The sequence below is a fragment of the Plasmodium sp. gorilla clade G2 genome, assembly GCF_900097015.1.
Source record: "Plasmodium sp. gorilla clade G2 genome assembly, chromosome: 10".
Classification (NCBI taxonomy): domain Eukaryota; phylum Apicomplexa; class Aconoidasida; order Haemosporida; family Plasmodiidae; genus Plasmodium; species Plasmodium adleri (nom. inval.).
The window spans coordinates 552800-575000 of NC_041702.1; the positions used below are offsets into that span (position 1 = coordinate 552800).

Sequence of the window (22201 nt, forward strand, 5' to 3'; positions counted from 1 at the left end):
CATATAATCTAATTCTTTCATAAGTGGTAATTGTTTGTTCACCTTATAGTATAAATTTTTTCATTATAAGAAATATATTTAACATGTTTCACCTGTTTTTTCACTTTAAATATTGCTATAAAGAACTTCTGCAAGATGCTTAATCGTTATATATGTTTGAGTAATTTGTTCTTCGCTTAAAAAAAGAGTTACACTCAATTTTATATGTTGATCCCATTAAATTTAATATGGAAATAAAAAAAACTAACCGTCAAGTAATAATTTTATATCTGCTTTCATTTTTTGTTTCTATTCTAAATCATTATCTAAATATGCTTATAATCTAACTTTTCAAAAAAAATTTCACTAGTTTTTTTCTCCTACATCTTATGCATTTTCCATATTAGTTCAACATATCATCTAATTTTTAGGACAAATTTTCTATTTTAAAGTTTTATTCAAAGAATATATTTAAAATGTATATCATTTCTAAGGTTCAAAATTATTTATTTAGCATTTATGTATAAAAATAATAATGGAAAAAAAAAAAAAAAATATGGGTTCTATTAATAGCATTTCACATAGTGCATCCAAAGCGATTACATTATGCATTCTTCAAATCATAACATTTGATAATATGCATTAACAAAGAATTCTTTTTTTCTTCCTTATCTAAATAATATTAGATCCCATAAATAGTATTGTATACTTCATTTTTGATAATTAATTATTAAAATATTCTACGTTATTATAAACAATTGAATTTTTGCATTCAAATTCATACAATTCTTAATTATCATAATAATATATTCTAATTAATTTGTAAATTTTGTCTGCTCTTATGCTTCGTCATTATCAATATAGCGTGTTTCTAAATCATCATTTGGTTCTATGGTATTGAATATTTCATCAAATGAGTCTAAGTATTTGAGATAATCTGGATCATTGGCATATTCTTTCACTACTTTATCTTCAGGATCGGCACTAGTTAATGTTTCGTTATTGTCAGCATCTTGTGTTTCTACTTCATCATTTAGATCGGCGCTGGTTAATGATTCGTTATCGTCAGCATTTTGTGATTCTACTTCATCATTTAGATCGGCGCTGGTTAATGATTCGTTATCGTCAGCACTTTGTGTTTCTACGTTATCATAAAGATCGGCGCTGTTTAATGATTCATTATCGTCAGCATTTTGTGATTCTACTTCATCATTTAGATCGGCGCTGGTTAATGATTCGTTATCGTCAGCATTTTGTGATTCTACTTCATTATATAGATCGGCACTGGTTAATGATTCGTTATCGTCAGCACTTTGTGTTTCTACTTCATCATTTAGATCAGCGCTGGTTAATGATTCGTTATCGTCAGCATTTTGTGATTCTACTTCATTATATAGATCGGCACTGGTTAATGATTCGTTATAGTCAGCATTTTGTGTTTCTACTTCATCATATAGATCAGCGCTGGTTAATGATTCGTTATCGTCAGCACTTTGTGTTTCTACTTCATCATTTAGATCAGCGCTGGTTAATGATTCGTTATCGTCAGCACTTTGTGTTTCTACTTCATCATATAGATCGGCGCTAGTTAATGTTTCGTTATTGTCAGCATCTTTGGTTTCTACTTCATCAGTTGGTTCAGTGTTAGTTAATATTTGATAAAATACATCTAAGTGTTTACGATATTCTGGATCAGCAGCATATTCTTTCAATATTTGACCTTCTGGGTCAGCGCTGGTTAATTCTTCGTTATTATCAGTTTCTTCTGTTTCTACTTCATCATTTAAATCGGCACTAGTTAATGTTTCGCTATTGTCAACTTCTTGGGTTTCTACTTCATCAGTTGGTTCAGTGTTAGTTAATATTTGATAAAATACATCTAAGTGTTTACGATATTCTGGATCAGCAGCATATTCTTTCAATATTTGACCTTCTGGGTCAGCGCTTGTTAATTCTTCGTTACTATCAGTTTCTTGTGTTTCTACTTCATTATTTAAATCGGAGCTGGCTAATGTTTCATTATTGTCAGCATCGTGGGTCTCTACTTCATCATTTAAATCGGCACTAGTTAATGTTTCGCTATTGTCAGCTTCTTGGGTTTCTACTTCATCAGCTTGTTCAGTGTTAGTTAATATTTGGTAAAATACGTCTAAGTGTTTACGATATTCTGGATCAGCGGCATATTCTTTCAATATTTGACCTTCTGGGTCAGCGCTTGTTAATTCTTCGTTACTATCAGTTTCTTGTGGTGATACATCATCATTTAAATCGGCACTAGTTAATGTTTCGCTATTGTCAGCTTCTTGGGTTTCTACTTCATCAGCTTGTTCAGTGTTAGTTAATATTTGGTAAAATACGTCTAAGTGTTTACGATATTCTGGATCAGCAGCATATTCTTTCAATATTTGACCTTCTGGGTCAGCGCTGGTTAATTCTTCGTTATTATCAGTTTCTTGTGTTTCTACTTCATTACTTAAATCGGCGCTGGTTAATGTTTCATTATTGTCAGCTTCCTGGGTTTCTACTTCATTAGTTGGTTCAGTGTTAGTTAATATTTGGTAAAATACATCTAAGTGTTTACGGTATTCTGGATCAGCAGCATATTCTTTCAATATTTGACCTTCTGGGTCGGCGCTTGTTAATTCTTCGTTACTATCAGTTTCTTGTGGTGATACTTCATCATTTAAATCGGCACTAGTTAATGTTTCGCTATTGTCAGCATCTTTGGTTTCTACTTCATCAGTTGGTTCAGTGTTAGTTAATATTTGATAAAATACATCTAAGTGTTTACGATATTCTGGATCAGCAGCATATTCTTTCAATATTTGACCTTCTGGGTCAGCGCTTGTTAATTCTTCGTTATTATCAGTTTCTTCTGTTGCTACTTCATCATTTAAATCGGCGCTGGTTACTGCTTCGTTATTGTCAACGTCTTGGTTTTCTACTTCATTAGTTGGTTCAGTGTTAGTTAATATTTGGTAAAATACGTCTAAGTGTTTACGGTATTCTGGATCAGCAGCATATTCTTTCAATATTTGACCTTCTGGGTCAGCGCTGGTTAATTCTTCGTTACTATCAGTTTCTTGTGCTTCTACGTCATCATTTAGATCGGCGCTGGCTAATGTTTCATTATTGTCAGCTTCTTGGGTTTCTACTACATCAGTTGGTTCAGTGTTAGTTAATATTTGATAAAATACATCTAAGTGTTTACGATATTCTGGATCAGCGGCATATTCTTTCAATATTTGGCCTTCTGGGTCGGCGCTGGTTAATTCTTCGTTATTATCAGTTTCTTGTGTTGCTACTTCATCAGTTGGTTCAGTGTTAGTTAATATTTGATAAAATACATCTAAGTGTTTACGGTATTCTGGATCAGCAGCATATTCTTTCAATATTTGACCTTCTGGGTCGGCGCTGGTTAATTCTTCGTTATTATCAGTTTCTTGTGTTGATACTTCATCATTTAAATCGGCGCTGGCTAATGTTTCATTATTGTCAGCTTCTTGGGTTTCTACTGCATCAGTTGGTTCAGTGTTAGTTAATATTTGATAAAATACATCTAAGTGTTTACGATATTCTGGATCAGCGGCATATTCTTTCAATATTTGGCCTTCTGGGTCGGCGCTGGTTAATTCTTCGTTATTATCAGTTTCTTGTGTTTCTACTTCATTACTTAGATCGGCGCTGGTTAATGTTTCATTATTGTCAGCTTCTTGGGTTTCTACTTCATCAGCTTGTTCAGTGTTAGTTAATATTTGGTAAAATACGTCTAAGTGTTTACGATATTCTGGATCAGCGGCATATTCTTTCAATATTTGACCTTCTGGGTCAGCGCTTGTTAATTCTTCGTTACTATCAGTTTCTTGTGTTGCTACTTCATCATTTAAATCGGCACTAGTTAATGTTTCGCTATTGTCAGCTTCTTGGGTTTCTACTTCATCAGCTTGTTCAGTGTTAGTTAATATTTGGTAAAATACGTCTAAGTGTTTACGGTATTCTGGATCGGCAGCATATTCTTTCAATATTTGACCTTCTGGGTCGGCACTTGTTAATTCTTCGTTATTATCAGTTTCTTGTGTTTCTACTTCATTACTTAAATCGGCGCTGGTTAATGTTTCATTATTGTCAGCTTCTTGGGTTTCTACTTCATTAGTTGGTTCAGTGTTAGTTAATATTTGGTAAAATACATCTAAGTGTTTACGATATTCTGGATCAGCGGCATATTCTTTCAATATTTGACCTTCTGGGTCGGCGCTTGTTAATTCTTCGTTATTATCAGTTTCTTGTGTTTCTACTTCATTACTTAAATCAGCGCTAGTTAATTCTTCGTTACTATCGGTTTCTTGTGTTGCTACTTCATCAGTTGGTTGAGTGTTAGTTAATATTTTGTAAAATACGTCTAAGTGTTTACGATATTCTGGATCAGCAGCATATTCTTTCAATATTTGACCTTCTGGGTCAGCGCTTGTTAATTCTTCGTTATTATCAGTTTCTTGTGTTGATACTTCATCAGTTGGTTCAGTGTTAGTTAATATTTTGTAAAATACGTCTAAGTGTTTACGATATTCTGGATCAGCAGCATATTCTTTCAATATTTGACCTTCTGGGTCGGCGCTGGTTAATTCTTCGCTATTGTCAGCTTCTTGTGTTGCTACTTCATCAGTTGGTTGAGTGTTAGTTAATATTTTGTAAAATACGTCTAAGTGTTTACGATATTCTGGATCAGCAGCATATTCTTTCAATATTTGACCTTCTGGGTCAGCGCTTGTTAATTCTTCGTTATTATCAGTTTCTTGTGTTGATGCTTCATTACTTAAATCGGCGCTGGCTTGTGTTTCGTTATTGTCAGCATCATGTGTTGCTACGTCTTCAGTTGGTTCAGTGTTAGTTAATATTTTGTAAAATACGTCTAAGTGTTTACGATATTCTGGATCAGCGGCATATTCTTTCAATATTTGGCCTTCTGGGTCGGCGCTGGTTAATTCTTCGTTACTATCAGCTTCTTGTGTTGCTACTTCATCAGTTGGTTGAGTGTTAGTTAATATTTTGTAAAATACGTCTAAGTGTTTACGATATTCTGGATCAGCAGCATATTCTTTCAATATTTGACCTTCTGGGTCGGCGCTGGTTAATTCTTCGCTATTGTCAGCTTCTTGTGTTGCTACTTCATCAGTTGGTTGAGTGTTAGTTAATATTTTGTAAAATACGTCTAAGTGTTTACGATATTCTGGATCAGCAGCATATTCTTTCAATATTTGACCTTCTGGGTCAGCGCTTGTTAATTCTTCGTTATTATCAGTTTCTTGTGTTGCTACTTCATTACTTAAATCGGCGCTGGCTTGTGTTTCGTTATTGTCAGCATCATGTGTTGCTACTTCTTCAGTTGGTTCAGTGTTAGTTAATATTTTGTAAAATATATCTAAGTGTTTACGATATTCTGGATCAGCAGCATATTCTTTCAATATTTGACCTTCTGGGTCGGCGCTGGTTAATTCTTGGTTATTATCAGTTTCTTGTTTTGCTACTTCATTATTTGCATCTGTGCTAGTTGATGCTTCTTGGTTAACAGCATCGACTGTTTTTACTTCATTATTTGCATCTGTGCTAGTTGATGCTTCTTGGTTAACAGCATCGAGTGTTTTTACTTCATTATTTGCATCGGTGCTAGTTGATGTTTGTTGAGATAATTCTTCATCTTTAGGAACCTCTGTTTTTTGAGCTTCCTCTGCATGTTTATTTTCTTCTGTTTTTTGAGCTTCTTCTGCATGTTTATTTTCTTCTGTTTTTTGAGCTTCTTCTGCATTTTTATTTTCTTCTGTTTTTTGAGCTTCTTCTGCATTTTTATTTTCTTCTGTTTTTTGAGATGGTTCTTTTTTCTTTTGTTTTTTTATAATCTTTTTAATTTTTTTTACTTTTTTTCCGTCTTTTACTTCTATAACTTCTATAATTTCTGTTACTTCTTTAACTTCTTTTTCATTTTCAGTATCTACTTTTTTATTTTCTGTATCTACTTTTTGACTTTCTGTATCTCCTTTTTTAACTTGTTTTTTAACTTGCTTTTTTACTACTTTTCTGGTTTTTTTTTGTTTTCCGGAATCACTTTCTTCATTTTGTTCATTAGTTAGATCTGATTTTTTTTCTTCATCTTCCTTTGCTTGACTAGAAACAGTGCGTGAAGATGTTTTTTGCTTACTTTTTCTTAAGGTAGTTTTTTCTTTTTTTGTACTGGTCTCTTCGCCTTCAGCTAAAATTCTGCTTTCTCTAAAACTGTAATCTACAGCCTTTTTGTATTTATCTCCACATATATAAGCATTCTAAAAATAATACACAAAAAAATATATATATATATATATATATATATATATATTTATTTATTTATGTATGTATGTATGTATGTATGTATTTCTCATAAAGATACTTATTCACTATTTTAAAAAAAAAAAAAATTTATTTATATATTTTCTTTATTTCCGCATACCAATAAGGCTACATATATTATTCCAAAAATTAATATAATTTTTTTGGAATGGAATGCACTTAAGGAATTTTTCGAATTGAAACTTTTACAATTCGAAACTCCTGTAGATTTAACATCTGATACATTAGAACGTCGCATATTTACATAAAAAAAAAAAATATATTATATATATATTATTTCTAATTCTGGTATTTCCAAAATAATTCTAAATACAAATATTATATGTATATAATATATATAATATATATAATATATTTTCCTTTTCTCTTTTTTTTTTTTATATATATATTTAAAAATAAAAAAAAAAAAAAACAAGTATTTTTTTTTTTTTTTTTTTTATTATTTTATTATTTTTTTTTTTACATAAATTACATATTCTAATATTTTCATTAAAGATAGATACTATATATTTTCTTTTTTAAATAATGTAACTTAGGGTGTAGTTAAAAGAAAATACTTATAAGTATACGTATTTATGTAAGTTACAAGAAGGTAAAAATAATATATATATATTACATATACGACTATAAATTTTTAAAATAATTAAATTATTTCCCCATTAAAATAATAATTCTCTTGAATCTAAAAATAAATGCATTTAAAATATAACTTATAATATATATATCTTTTTTTTTTTTTTTTTTTTTTTTTTTTTTCCTCTCTCTTTTTTTTTTATCATTTATAAGAGATGAAATAAAGAATATTTTCTTTTTAAATAATAATAAAAATTATTAAATATAAACGTAAATAATATATATATCTATATATATCTATAATTTAGGTAATGTAGAAATTTAAATCAACCTACAATTACCTATTTCATAAAATAAAATGTTATATTATATATATATATATATATTTTATATATATGTGTTTTTTTTAACACTTTTTTTATTGGATTTTTTTTTAAATGGATCAAATTAATATATTTTTTATAAACATATCTTATAATATTTTTTGTATTAGAAAAGGAAAAAATTAATAAAAATATTAAACACATTAAGAATTTATATTTTATAATTTATTTATTATAAAAATATAATACTAATTTTTATTTATACTAGTTTTATAATTAATAAAAATTTTATATTTTATAGTATTTTATAAAAATATATTAATTAAAACTTTTGAAATACAGTTAAAATGAGCTATATGCCATATGTTTTTAGCATATACAATTATATATATAATATATATAATTATTTTTTGATATTACTAAATAATAAAATAATAGTAATTTTATATTTTATTATTATATTTATAAAATTAATTATTATATACATGCAATCATATTAAATAATATTTTCCCTTTACTTATTTCACTGAAATAATTGAACATACCATTCTATTTCTTCCTATATATTTTATTACATGATATAATATTCCATATATTTCACATTGGTATCATTTTCTTCCTTTTTTTTTTTTTTTTTTTTTTTCATTGAAATAATATCATATATTATATTTTTTAATTAAACCATATTTGTTTTCTTTATTTTTTATATTTATCCTAACCTTATTATATTTAAAGAAATAAAAAAAAAAAAAAAAAAAATCAAATAAGAAAACTTAAGGGGTTATATATGAGTATATAAAAGAAATATTATATAATATGATATTATAATATAATATAATATAATATAATATAATATAATATTATATAATATAATGTTTATTGTTAAAACATATTAAGGGGAAAAAAATTACTACATATATATTATTATATAATTATTTATTAGTACACATTATTATACTTTTTTTTTTTTAGAATATCTTATTTTCTTCAGAATTTTTATAAATAAATATTAATCCTAATGATGATTTTTTTTTTTTTAATTTCCTTAATATAATACTTTCTTCTCATTCCTTAACATTTTCAATAACAAAAAAAAAAAAAAAAAAAAAAAAAAAAAAAAAAAAATTAATATTGGTTCCATATGTTTTTAACGTTTATCTAAAAGGTTTAAAAATAATTTATTTTCCTTCAATATAGATATATTTTAGGACTTTTGCGGTTTTCTATAAAAAGATAATTTTACAGATCTTTATATCTTACATTTTTCTAATTCTTTTAATTAATTATAAATATAAATTATATATATATATATATATATATATTTATTTATTTATTTATTTAAATTAATAATTTTTTTATCTTTTTTAAAATATATTACACAACACATATTATATATATATGTGAATATAAACTATTATTTTAAAATGGAGAAATGAAATATATCTAATAAAAATATTTAAAATAGGAAATTATTAAATTTTTCTTTTTTAAGTATAATAAAATGTAATATTATATTGCTAAAAAAGCATCTCCTTATATTTTTTTTAATTTTATCTATTTTATATAATAATATAACAAAAAAAAAAAAAAAAAAAGAAAAAATAAAATAAAATAAAATAAAATAAAATAAAATATATTTACACATTTATATAATTATGAAATAAAAATAAATAAATATAAAATAAGTTCTTTCAATTTTATATTTTGCACATTTATATCCTTATTAAATTCATGTATTTTTGTCCCTTTTTTTTTTTTTTTTTTTTTTTTTTTTATTTATTAATATATTTTATTATTTATATAAATATATTCTCCAAATATACATAAGATAAAAACAACTAAGTTAAAAAATATAACTTAAAATATTATATTTCTGTAAATTTTTTCTTTCTTTTCTCCTTTTTAGTATAAAATAAAATCATGTTCCACCTACCTTACGATACTAAGATAGTTTCCATATGAATAAAATTATTTAAAATATAAATATTGTTTCTTTGATTCATAATTAATATATTCCTTAAAACTATTAAACATGGAGTTATTAAAAGTAAATATTTATGATAATATATACATATTAAAGAATACATATGAACATTATGAAAAACTACATCTTAACATAAAAAAAAAAAAAAAAAAAAAAAAAAAAAAAAAAAAAATACATACAAATATTTCCAAAATAAAATTGTAATTAACAAAAAAATTTCAAAATATAATATTATATAATATAAACATACTTCAAGCAAATAATATATATATATATATATATATTTTTATCTTATACATGTATATGTACATATATATACTATTAAATATAAAAAATATGGTAAACGAATATTAAGGAGTTTTTTTTTTTTTTTTTAAAGGACACTACAAATATATATTAATTTTTAAAAAACCAAATGACAAATATACAAATATACAAATGTACAAGTACACAAATACATAAAAACATAATATATAAATAAGAGAAAGTTATATTAATTCCCATATAATCCTAATTAATTTTGATGTTACACATTAGGAAGAAATATGATGAAAAAAAAAAAATTACATTTTAGAAAACCACCATGGATGAGCACAAAGTTCATGTAAATTTAAATTCTTCCTTCGTTCCGATTGGAGTAATTTCTATAAAAATAAAAAAAATAAATTAACATATATATAAAGCATATGTATATATATATATATATATATATATATATATGTTTGTATCATATTATATGTATCCACAATATTCACATTAATTGTACATGTTCATATTACCTGAATTATTTTCTTGAGCTCATATGGCCAAGTTCTTGTTAATTCAAATACATCAACATCCATGTCACATTCAGAAAATATTAAGAAGTCTATATCTTGTTCGATATCTGAACATTTCCACAAATAATCATTATTCCATATCCAAATAAATAAGACACCTAACATAAATTTATCAGCACTTATTACATCAAAATAGAAAGGTGTTCTTTCATCCAAATCTGTTATAGGTGTTAACTGTTCTAAAGGTTCACATATTTTCATTCTAATATATTTTCTAGATAATTCCCAACATTCTGGAGGCATAGATCTGATTTTCCCAATGGTAGGTACACATGATTCAAATAAATATAATCCATTCATATCCTTTAAATGTCTTAAATTACTAGTGTATATTGGTGTACTTTTGGCTAGATCACATAATCTTATTTCAAAATTGTATGATATTAAAATATTTTGTGGACTAATATCAAGATGAGATAAACCTGCATCATGTAATTTTCTTAAAGCATTTAAACATTCAAAAAGAATTTTTTTTCTTTTCATATAATTATGTAATGCAAAAATATTTTTTTTTTTTTGTTTTGTTAAATATTTATAAATATCTTCTCCAAATAATTCAGATATAATGACAATATAACCATTCATATTACATTTTAATCTAGCACTTAAAATATCATTAAAAACATTTATATCATGAAACATACAATCAGGTGTGTTATTTTCAATATCATATTCCTTTTTTTCAGGTTCATATAATATTTTATATAATTTAGGAGTTATTCCTGGATAATATTCATTTAAGAATGCTAATGTAGTAGCTTCCATAACATAATTTTCTCCACATAATACATATTCTCCATTATATGCATTCATTAATTCAAATTGTTTTAACCATATATATATAGGTATTTTCTTAATAAATAATCCTACTTTATCAGAACCATCTCCTTCTTTAGAAGATACATATGTTTTAAACATTTCTTGAACTCTACCATTTTCTTTATTATAACCATGTGTAGGTATAGATGTTAATTTCCAATCAGAATATTTGACTCCATTAATATAATAATTATCTGCATTTTCTAACATTTTACATAAAGATTTTTTACCTAAATTCCAATTATATATATATTTAGAATTTAATTCGTTTATATAATTTTCTTCGTCACTTATGATATCAAAATAATTATTGTCAGAACTATTGTCATTAACTATTTCTAATCTATCTGTATTTAAACAATTTATAAAACGATTTAAATTATCCTTAATTTCAATTTTAGTTAAGGCCCTTTTTATTTTATTAGAACGTGGCCTATATTTATTCCATTTTTCTTTCACATTAATTTTAGGAAGTATATGTTTTTCATTCTTATCAACATCTTCATAATCATTCTCCAAAACAATATCGAAGTTCTTTATTTTATTAATAACCTGTTTAAACACATTCCAATTAAATATATTACTAACATTATCAAATTCGGCTAAGCATCGATTGTATCTTTGAATAATAAATAATTCTGATACGTTTTTTATTCCACCCCTATGAAATATCTAAAAGATAAAAATATATATATATATACATATATACATATATATATATATATATATATATATATATATATATATACTTATTATATAGTTACATGTTTATATTTTCACATAGAGTCACATAATAATCATACATATAGTATATATAATATTTTCCTATTATTCAACTTACCGATAAAAATATATATAGAGTTCCCAAAACAAGCCATGTAAAATATAAAATATGAACTATACAATTTCCATATTTACTCATGCCCTTTTTTTTACAACTATAATCACTAAGATATTTTTTCTTCTTACTTTTTATATTTACAAAATTAATCTTAAACCTTTCTCCAAATAAAATATAACTTTTATTCATAAGAGTCATACTTAATATATTTATTTAAAAAAGGAGAAAAGAATAATAATAACACATAAACAAACAAACAAACAAATAAATAAATAAATATATATATATATATAATGAAGAAAAAAAAAAAATCTTAAAAATAAGTAAATATATTAACACATCCTTAAACCTTTTAACATATAATAATATCCTACATAAATTATTCCATTTTCAATATAAGATTATTAAATATATTTATTAATGATAATAAATATTAATGGATATTATAATTATACATATATTATAAATATATATATTTATTTATATAACCATTCAAATGTATGAAACACTCATGTTTTTATATCTCATACAAGACATTTGAACTTTTATATTAAACATTAAAAAAAATAATAAAATAAAAAATTCATATATTCATTTTGCTTAAAAAAAAAAAAAAAGAAAAAAAAAACATGTAAATGATATAACAAATAATATATTCTTATGTATATATTAATTTGTTTTGTATATATATATATATATATATATATAATATAACATCATATCATTTTTAATAGAGTTATATTATAAATATAATATTATTATTAACATATAAAAAATATAGAAAAAACTTAATTTTATTATTATTATATTTTTATATAAAAACAAATGGTCAACTTAAATATTTTATAAATTTTTTATTTCTGTTCTTATGCATATTTTTATACTTATGATTCTTAAATTATATATACATAATATATATATAATAATATATATTTATATTAATATATATATAAGTAGATAACATATAATATATTATAATATATATTATTTATAACAGACCTCTTTTATACAAAAAAATAAAAATAAATAATATAAAATAAATTTAAACATATAATAATAGAATTTATATATGTTATTACAAATTATTGTTATTATTTTTTTTTATTTGTTTTTTTTTTTAATTTATATTTAATGTAGAAAATAATTATATATATTACAAAAAAAAAAAAAAATGTTAGAATATTATAAAAAATTATAAAGCCCCTTTTATTATAAAAAAAAAAAATATATATAATATATATATATAATTATATATATATTACATTTTTAATGGTTGTACATATATAAATAATATATATGTAAAATAATGTACCGTTATAATTATTATTATTTTATGATATCTTATATTAAAAAAAAAAAAAAAACAATAATATATTCTTTTCCTATATAATATATATAAATATATTATATATTTATATAAATATTTTTTGTTATATGTTATAAATATAACGAATTAAATATATATATATATATATATATATATATATAATTATATATATTATATTTTTTTCTATAAAATATTATAAATGTTTAAACTTTTACAGATATTATAACATTCATTTTTACTCTTATTTAATGAGAATGTATTTATGGCTCAAAGGTATAATATATTATTATATATTTTTTATAATTTTTATATAACTTTATAGACATTTTATATATTAATAGAATTATATATAATATGAATACATACATACATAAATATGTATATATATATAATATAAGGAATATTCTAATTTTACATTAATTTATAAAATGATTATTAAAAATAATATTATCATAAAATTTAATTACATATTATATATATTATAACAATATTTTAATAAAAAAAAAAAAAAAAATTATATAAGATATATAAATAATATTAATAACACATTCCATTATATATCTTGTAACTTATTTTTAGCATCTATATTCAAAGAATGTAATGTAAGACAAAAAAGAAAAGTTCTTAATTCTTATTAATATCTTTATATTTAAAACATAAATATAAATAAGATATATATATAATAAATAATTATATTAATGTAAATATTTTTGAATATAATCTTGAGATTTCAAAGAGTTTAATTATTATTACTTCCTAAAAGAATAAAGTTTCAAACCATAAGGTTCTCTATATTTATTTAAATGTTTTTTTTCTTTTTTTTTATAATATTTCTAATTCTTTTACACCTTTTATAGGATTTATTAATATTTTTGGGGAAAGTAATACATAATAATAATAAGATATGAATATTTATTTTATTTTTTTTTTATTTTATTTTTTCTTAAATATGAATAGTCTATTTTAACGTGCTCTATTATCTATTAAACAAAAGAAATATAATTTTATAATAAGTATAAATGTATTAAAAAAAAAAAAAAAAAGGGAAAATGAGATTACATATTTGTGTATCTAATAAAAATCATACATTTTATAATTTTTAATATATATATTAATTAATAATAGTGTAGTTTTTTAAAATATATCACAGAAGGTTATCATATAAATATAAAGATGTACTATGCTTTTATCATGAAAAAAGAGTTATAAAAAATATCTTATTCTTAATTGGTCATATTTTTTTATTATAATTTTTATATTAATATAATCCTATATACTTTATCTGAATTAATATTTTTATTATATTATATTTAATCATTTTTTTTCTCTTAATATATATTACATTAATATTTAATATATATATATATATATATATATATTTATGTGCATAAAAATATTCATGTTCAAAATTAGAAGGATTTTAAAATAAAAAAATAACAGTTTGTTCTATTCATAGAACATATCTGAAAATATGTATAAATATTTATGACAGTAAATATTTACTATTCTAAATGTTTTTATATTTTTAGAATCAAAATGTGTATTAATAAAACATAAAAAAAATAACAACATATATATATATATATATACACATATTTATTTATTTATGAGAAACAAAATTGAAAAGAGGTAATGGATTTAATAAAACAAATAAACATGTATACAATAAAAATATATATATATATATATATATATATATATATATATGATTATACAAAGAAAAATATATTTACAAATTAATATACATTTATAAAAATAATTATATCAAACGATTGGTGTAACATAACAAGATATAAACCCTTTTTGTGATTTTAAAAAGGAATTTATCTCTTTAAAAAGTTATATCTTCAATATATATATATATATATATATATATATATATATTTATTTATTTATTATAGTAAGATTAAATCAGAATATTTTGTATAGGTCCTACGAATATTTGCATTTCTTTTATATTTTTTAAGTTTTGAACATAAATAATCTTTCCAGTATTTCATTTTTTCAAACCTATACTGCTTCCAAATTTTTTGTATTTCATTGATTTTAAAAACAAAATCTTTTTTATCCATTTCACATGTTCTATTAATTAGAGAATAAAAATTACAATAAATAGTCCCTTCCAATTCTAGATAATCTTTTGTTTGATAGAATGAAATTTTAATCATATATTTTTGTTTAACATTTACTGGTATATTATTTATAGATGAATACCATTCACAATAGATATTAAAATCTTCTTGCATAATTAAATATTTTTTTCTTTCGAATGTATTTATAAAATTAAATATATAGAGCATATCTTTATCACATAAAACATCATCTAGAGAATCAATCATTTTAAAAAATTCTTCTTCTGATAAAGTTTTATGAAATTCATATTGTTTGAAATTCATTAAATTATCTTCAAGTATCTCTTCTTTAAATTCGTCAAATACTATTTCTTTATGATTTACTTCCTCAACTTTTATGTTTGTATTCATTTTGTTCGATGAAATATTATTCTTATTTTTGTTTTTTTTGGGTGTCTCTTCACACATCGTTTCATATTGATTATCATCATCACCACCTAAACATTGTGTATCATATGAACTATTTAAATTTTTCTTTTTATTATTAATATATTTATTCATTTTAGGTTGTTCTACAGAATATGATTCATTCTCATTTATATCTTTAATGTTCCTACTGCTATAATTATATAATTCATTGATACTACCATTAGTACTATCATTGCTGTCACTGCTTGTGATACTACTATTGCTACTTTCTTTATAAGTTTTAGTATCAGTGTTTTTTATTATTTTTGTTATTTTTGTTATTTTTGTTCCCTCATCATTTTTTCTTATATGATTTTTTTCATTCTTACTACGGTAGTCATTTTGTGAATTTTCATTAAAAGGATGTTCATTTTTATTTTTAAAGAGATCATTATTTTTATATACAATATGATCTTTAGAAAAATTATTTTTTTTTTGTGCATTATTTATTCGATGTTCTTCCTTTTCTCTATCTTCATTATTCATTTCACTCTTAATATTACTTCTATTCTTCCTTTTACTTATATTATTACTATTCAATGTATTCTCATTAGTCCTTTTACGTTCACTATTTCTTTTATACTTATTATACATTTTATATTTTTCCATTTTTTTGTACCCTTCACAGTTTTCATCACTAGACTCATCTTCCAATTCATCAGTACTATAACAACTGTAATCTGATGTATTACAAGTATGCCTTAGTAAATCATCTATACCTTCAGTAGAACCACATGTCATTTCATTTTCACCTATATTTTGATGTTCTACAAAATGATCATTTCTCTTACAATTTACATGATTACATTTATCTTGATTGGAACATGTGCAAATTTTATTATCATCACCATAATCATAATTAATTATATGACTTCCAAATATTTTATCGTCCTTTAAAGTAAATGACTCCAACTTTCTAGTTATTGTATCCAAATCCGAGTTCAAATTCATCTTATTAATATCCATATTTTTATCCCATATATAATCATTAAAAGATTGATAATTATTTCCTTTGTTAATTCCATTATTATCATTTGTATTATTATGAAAGGAATAAAATATATTGTTATGTATATCATTTTCATTATTATTTAAGGAATAAAATATATTGTTATGTATATCATTCTTATTATTATGAAAGGAATAAAATATATTATTATGAATATCATTTTTATTATTATTTTCTATTTCGTTATATTTTAGTAAATCATTAAACATTATATTATTACTATTGCTATCATTTGTATTTACATTATTCACATTAGTACTTTTCACATTTATATTATCCATATTTTTGTTTTTTATATGTGAATTTTTCATACTTGTATTTATATTTGAATTTTTAAGTTTACCTTTATCTTTTTCCTTCAAATTCATTTCAGACAATATTCTCGTAAAAATATTATTATATTGCCACATTAATGTGACATACGAATCTTCATATATGTATTCATTCTACAAAAAATAAAATATATATATATATATATATATATGTATGTATGTATATATATATGTATTTATTTTTATATAAATATTACCTTCAATATTATAATAAAATATATAAGTAAAAAAATATATCCTCTAAATATTTTATACAACATTAAATTTATAATACACCTTTTATTATTATCTGTTTCAATATATTTTGAAAATTTATTTGTAAATTTTTTTTCTCTTTCTTTTCCTAATATTATAGATAAATTTTTTAAATTTAAAAATAATAAATTCTTACAATTTTCCATAATAAAATAATATATCAAAATATATAGGACATTATGTTATCGCCCTATGCATAACATGTATTTCTTCATGAAAATATTATTACTTAAATATTTTTCTCATATATAATATTAAATTATAATATATATATATATATATATATATTATTCTATATCTTAATATTATTAGTATAATTATATTTTTGTTCCATATACATTATTTTAATAGTACAAAACTTAATATGAAAAAAAAAAAAAAAAATTACAAAAAATAACAACAAATAAATATCATAATATAATCAGTATTCTATAAATTGGGGAGGGAATACATTATATACATCTCATTATATTTTATTTTTTTAATATATAAAATATTATGGATTAAAACAAAAATAAATAGAAACAATCAAATAAATAAATAAATAAATATATATATATATATATATAATATATATAAACATTATTTAAAAACTCAACAAAAAGATATTCTTATTTTTGTTCTATATCAAAATATTTTTTTTTTAGGTCATTTACCATATATTATTTTATTTATTTTTATTTTTTTTATATCATAAAATATAAACATTACTTATTATTTTTTCTTTTTTCTCTTATTTTTTATTTTATTATACATAATTTTTTCTTTTTTTTTAACTGCAAAAATTAATGAGTACATAACAGGATATATATATATATATAATATATATATAAATATTTTTTATATGCATCATAAGAATTACGTATATATTTTTTTAAAGATTATAAATATACATTCTATATTGTAATAAATTGATTAGTGATATTTTTAAAAATGAACACATAATACAATGTATATGCGTATTATAATTACAAGTATAATATTTATTTTTTAAAATAAATTTCCCTTTTTATATAAAATATGGAATATTGTGATACTGTTTATAAATAGGCTCATGGTAACTTTCATATTCACATATATAATGAATATAATATGGATATTCATATTTTTTTTTAAGAATAAAATATTATTATATATATATATATAAAATATAAAATATTTATATATTATATAATGTCAATATGACAAAAAAAAAAAAAAAAAAAATAAATGGTTGTACTTTTTTTTTTTTTTTTTGGTGCATGCATATTTAGGATACAATAAATATAATAAATTCTCATATATACACAAAGTTAAAATATAAAACATAAAATTCATAATACATTATTATGCTACATATATATATATATATATATATATATATATATATATAATATAAATTATTTATTCAAAATGATATTCTTGAATAAGAATAAAGAAATATAATACAAATATAATATTATATAATATAATAATACAAAAAAAATAATATTTTATTTATGTTCTATAAAAAAATACCAAATTGTTTATTGCCCTTATTTGTAGTGACATATAACACAAGAAAGCTTAATATTATTATTATAAAAATATAACTTAAAAAATATAGGTAACCCTATATTTATTTAAAAGGATAAATAAGTATTATATTCAATAATTCTATTTATTTAACATTAATAAGAAGTTTTAAAAAAGATATATTTTTATTATAATTAAAAAAAAAAAAGAAACGAAAAGAAAAGTATACATATATATATATATATATATATTTATATATATATTTATAACATAACATTATAAATTAATTATTACGAATAGTCTAATAACACTTCATAAGTGTTGGGACAAATTAATATATACATTGATAAATATAAATAATAGAATAATTAAGAAACAGGTATATTCTATTTTTTAATTAGCATCATACACAAGGTATATATATATATATATATATATTTATTTATTTATTTATGTAATTATAAGGCTTCATATTCGTAGTTCTTAAAAGTGTCAGTTAGTTTTTTGGTCCATAAATTACTCATAGATCTTCTAATATTTCTCCAAGAGTTTTTATGTATATCAATAACTTCTAGAAAGAAGCTTTTATCACATTTTCCATATGAAATTAAATGATAAAAATAATTATTAAATTTATTTTCATTAATTAATAAAATATCTGTCATATAATAGTAGGCTTTTAACCATTCATTTCTTTCAACATTTTTTGGAATATCATAATTATAAGCTAAATTTTCACAAAAACTTTTTATATTCTTTTGCATATTTAAATATTTATCTTTTTCATTAGAATTAACATAATTCCAAATAATATACATTTCGTTTTTATTAACATAATTATCTAAATTATTTATGAATTCATTAAATTCAGACTCTGATAAATCACGTGATGCATCTCCATATATTAATTTATTATAAGGATCTTTTTTATTGCATATACTATTTCTTATATTTTTCTTTTGTATAATCCATTTATCATCTGTTTCATTCATTCTATCCATATAAAAATTAAAATCTTCAACGACATTTTCTGAATAATTATATTCAGATTTTTCGTCGTTTTTAAAAATATCATCATTGAAAAGGTCCTCATCCTTTTCTTCAAAATTATAATTTTCTATACATTGATAATCAGATAGAGCTCTAGATTTTTTCATATGGATGAAATTTAAGGGGGCATTCATAATATCATCATAATTACCATCCTAAAAAAAAAAATATATAATAATAAATAAATATAAATATATCTACGGGTATGTAAATAGGGAAGATTTATATAAATATATTTTTGTGTGTATGTTTGTATATATATATATATATATATATATATATATATATATATATACATATATTTTATTATTTTTTTTTTTTTTTTTTGTTACATCTTACTTGCAGTATAAAAAATATTAGACAAATCAAAAGAATATAAATATACATTGGAGAATTATTTTTCCTTATATTCTTTTCAACATCTTTATGTATGTATTGTTCATCAAAAACAGAAAAGATATTTGTACTTCTTTCCATTGTGTATATATATAAATATATAAATATATATATATATATATATATTTAAACAAATTACCAAAAAAAAAAAAAAAAAAAAAAATTAAATATATGTGAAAAAAATAAACAAAAGAAACAAATATGTAATAATAACAAGGACGATATTTTTCAAAATATCATACACATAATAAACATATTCATAAATTTATATTTTTAAAACAGATTTGTTCTTATATATATATATGTATGTATATATGTATATATTAAAAATAAAAAAGAAATTATTAAGCTGAAAAATCATTACAAAAAAAAAAAAAAAAAAAAAAAAAAATCTAATATATATACATATATACAATTATTATATTTAATATAATAAAAATATATGATAAAAGAAACATAACAAAAAAAAAAAAAAAAAAACTAAAAATGGAAAAGAAAAATATCATATTATATATATATATATATATATATTATTTAGAATGGAACTTACATTTTTTTTTTTTTTTTTTTTTTACAAGTTATAAAAATATAATAATAAAATAGGTACTAAATACGTATTATTGATAACAATAAAATATATATATCACAATTTAACAAAATTAAAAAAATATATGGTACATCATTTTATTTTCAAAATATATATTTGTACATATAGGATCTTTTTCTTTTCCTGGTCTTTTAATTTTTTTTTTTTTTTTTTTTATTAATAATAATAAAATAATTGTAAAATAAAAAAAAAATATATATTATAAATATATATGTTACAATTCCATTTAAAAAAAAAAAAAAAAAAAATCCGTATTCTCATATATATTATATATACGAATAAATAGTTTTTACTTCAAGACTTATTAAAAAATATGGATGAATCATTCAAATTGTTCTAAATTAAATTTTATTATTTTGCTTATAAATATATATCATAAAATTTTTACGTATTTATTTGTTATTTATAATATATTTATTTTTTCATATAATTATGCAAATACTCAGTAATTTTCTTATATTAAAAAATATATATATATAAATATATGCATATATTTAATACGTCGATCTAATTTATTAATATGTAATATTTTTTATAAAATTATTGTATATATAATTTTCTAAAAAAATATAACTATATATAAATATATATATATATATAATATATATATAATAATTTTATTATAATATGCAAATTTGATATATTAAAAAAGAATACTAAAAGAAATAAGTCTTAATCTTAAATTTGCATTTAATTAATAAATTATATATATATATTACTTATAATATAACAATTAATTATATATTTTTTTTAAGTTAATATAAATATTTTCTTAAAAAAAAAAAAATACAAATTATTCTTTTACCCTATATTAGTATCCTCTTCCATAATTATACAAAATATTTATTTTATATAATAATATATATATATATATATATATATATAATAACAAAATGAATATATAAATATATACATTAAAATAATATATATTATATAATGTAAAATAATTATATTTGTATCATCTTATATAAACATTTATTATACTCAAAATATTCTCAATTAAAAGCACACGAGAAAAAAATATATCTATATTATTTTATTTTTTTTCTTTTTTCAAGCAATATTATATTTTTTTGAAAACATATTTTTTACGTTTTTTATATATGAATATGTAAAAAAAATTTTCGTAAATTTATCATTTAATTTTTCTTATTATTTTAAAATAAATCAATACATAAATATATATATATATATATATATATATATATATATATTTGTATCTGTGTAGGTTTATGCACCATATAAAAATATAAGAAAGAATTAAAAAATAACTACTTCCAAAATGGATAACTTATTTTTAGGCCTCATTGAAAATTATATTTAATATATACATAATTAACATTACGAAGGTTATAAAACTGTATCTTATTTTTATTTTTCTTAATAAAAAACCTTTACAAATATTTACATCATGGTTATATTATCAAAGTATATTTAATTTTTTTTTTTTAATTT

At 20.5% G+C, this 22201-nt stretch overlaps 4 protein-coding genes across 4 annotated transcripts; all 4 read right to left on the bottom strand.

Annotated features, from left to right (window-relative positions):
- Positions 1-818: 818 nt before the first annotated feature.
- PADL01_1014700 (glycophorin binding protein, putative) lies at positions 819-6595 on the bottom strand (the record flags this gene model as incomplete). The annotated part of the gene is made up of 2 exons (XM_028682207.1): positions 819-6293; positions 6458-6595. The coding sequence occupies 2 exons, from the start codon at positions 6593-6595 to the stop codon at positions 819-821; spliced, it is 5613 nt and encodes a 1870-aa protein (XP_028538508.1).
- A 3205-nt stretch (positions 6596-9800) lies between these two features.
- PADL01_1014800 (serine/threonine protein kinase, FIKK family) lies at positions 9801-11934 on the bottom strand (the record flags this gene model as incomplete). The annotated part of the gene is made up of 3 exons (XM_028682208.1): positions 9801-9881; positions 10017-11567; positions 11737-11934. 3 exons carry the CDS (start codon positions 11932-11934, stop codon positions 9801-9803), a joined length of 1830 nt encoding a protein of 609 aa, XP_028538509.1.
- Positions 11935-14958: 3024 nt separating this feature from the next.
- On the bottom strand, positions 14959-17345 carry PADL01_1014900 (Plasmodium exported protein (PHISTc), unknown function; the record flags this gene model as incomplete). Its single annotated transcript, XM_028682209.1, has 2 exons — positions 14959-17058; positions 17142-17345. 2 exons carry the CDS (start codon positions 17343-17345, stop codon positions 14959-14961), a joined length of 2304 nt encoding a protein of 767 aa, XP_028538510.1.
- Positions 17346-19151: 1806 nt separating this feature from the next.
- Positions 19152-20220, bottom strand: PADL01_1015000 (Plasmodium exported protein (PHISTc), unknown function; the record flags this gene model as incomplete). The annotated part of the gene is made up of 2 exons (XM_028682210.1): positions 19152-19898; positions 20083-20220. 2 exons carry the CDS (start codon positions 20218-20220, stop codon positions 19152-19154), a joined length of 885 nt encoding a protein of 294 aa, XP_028538511.1.
- Positions 20221-22201: the final 1981 nt, after the last annotated feature.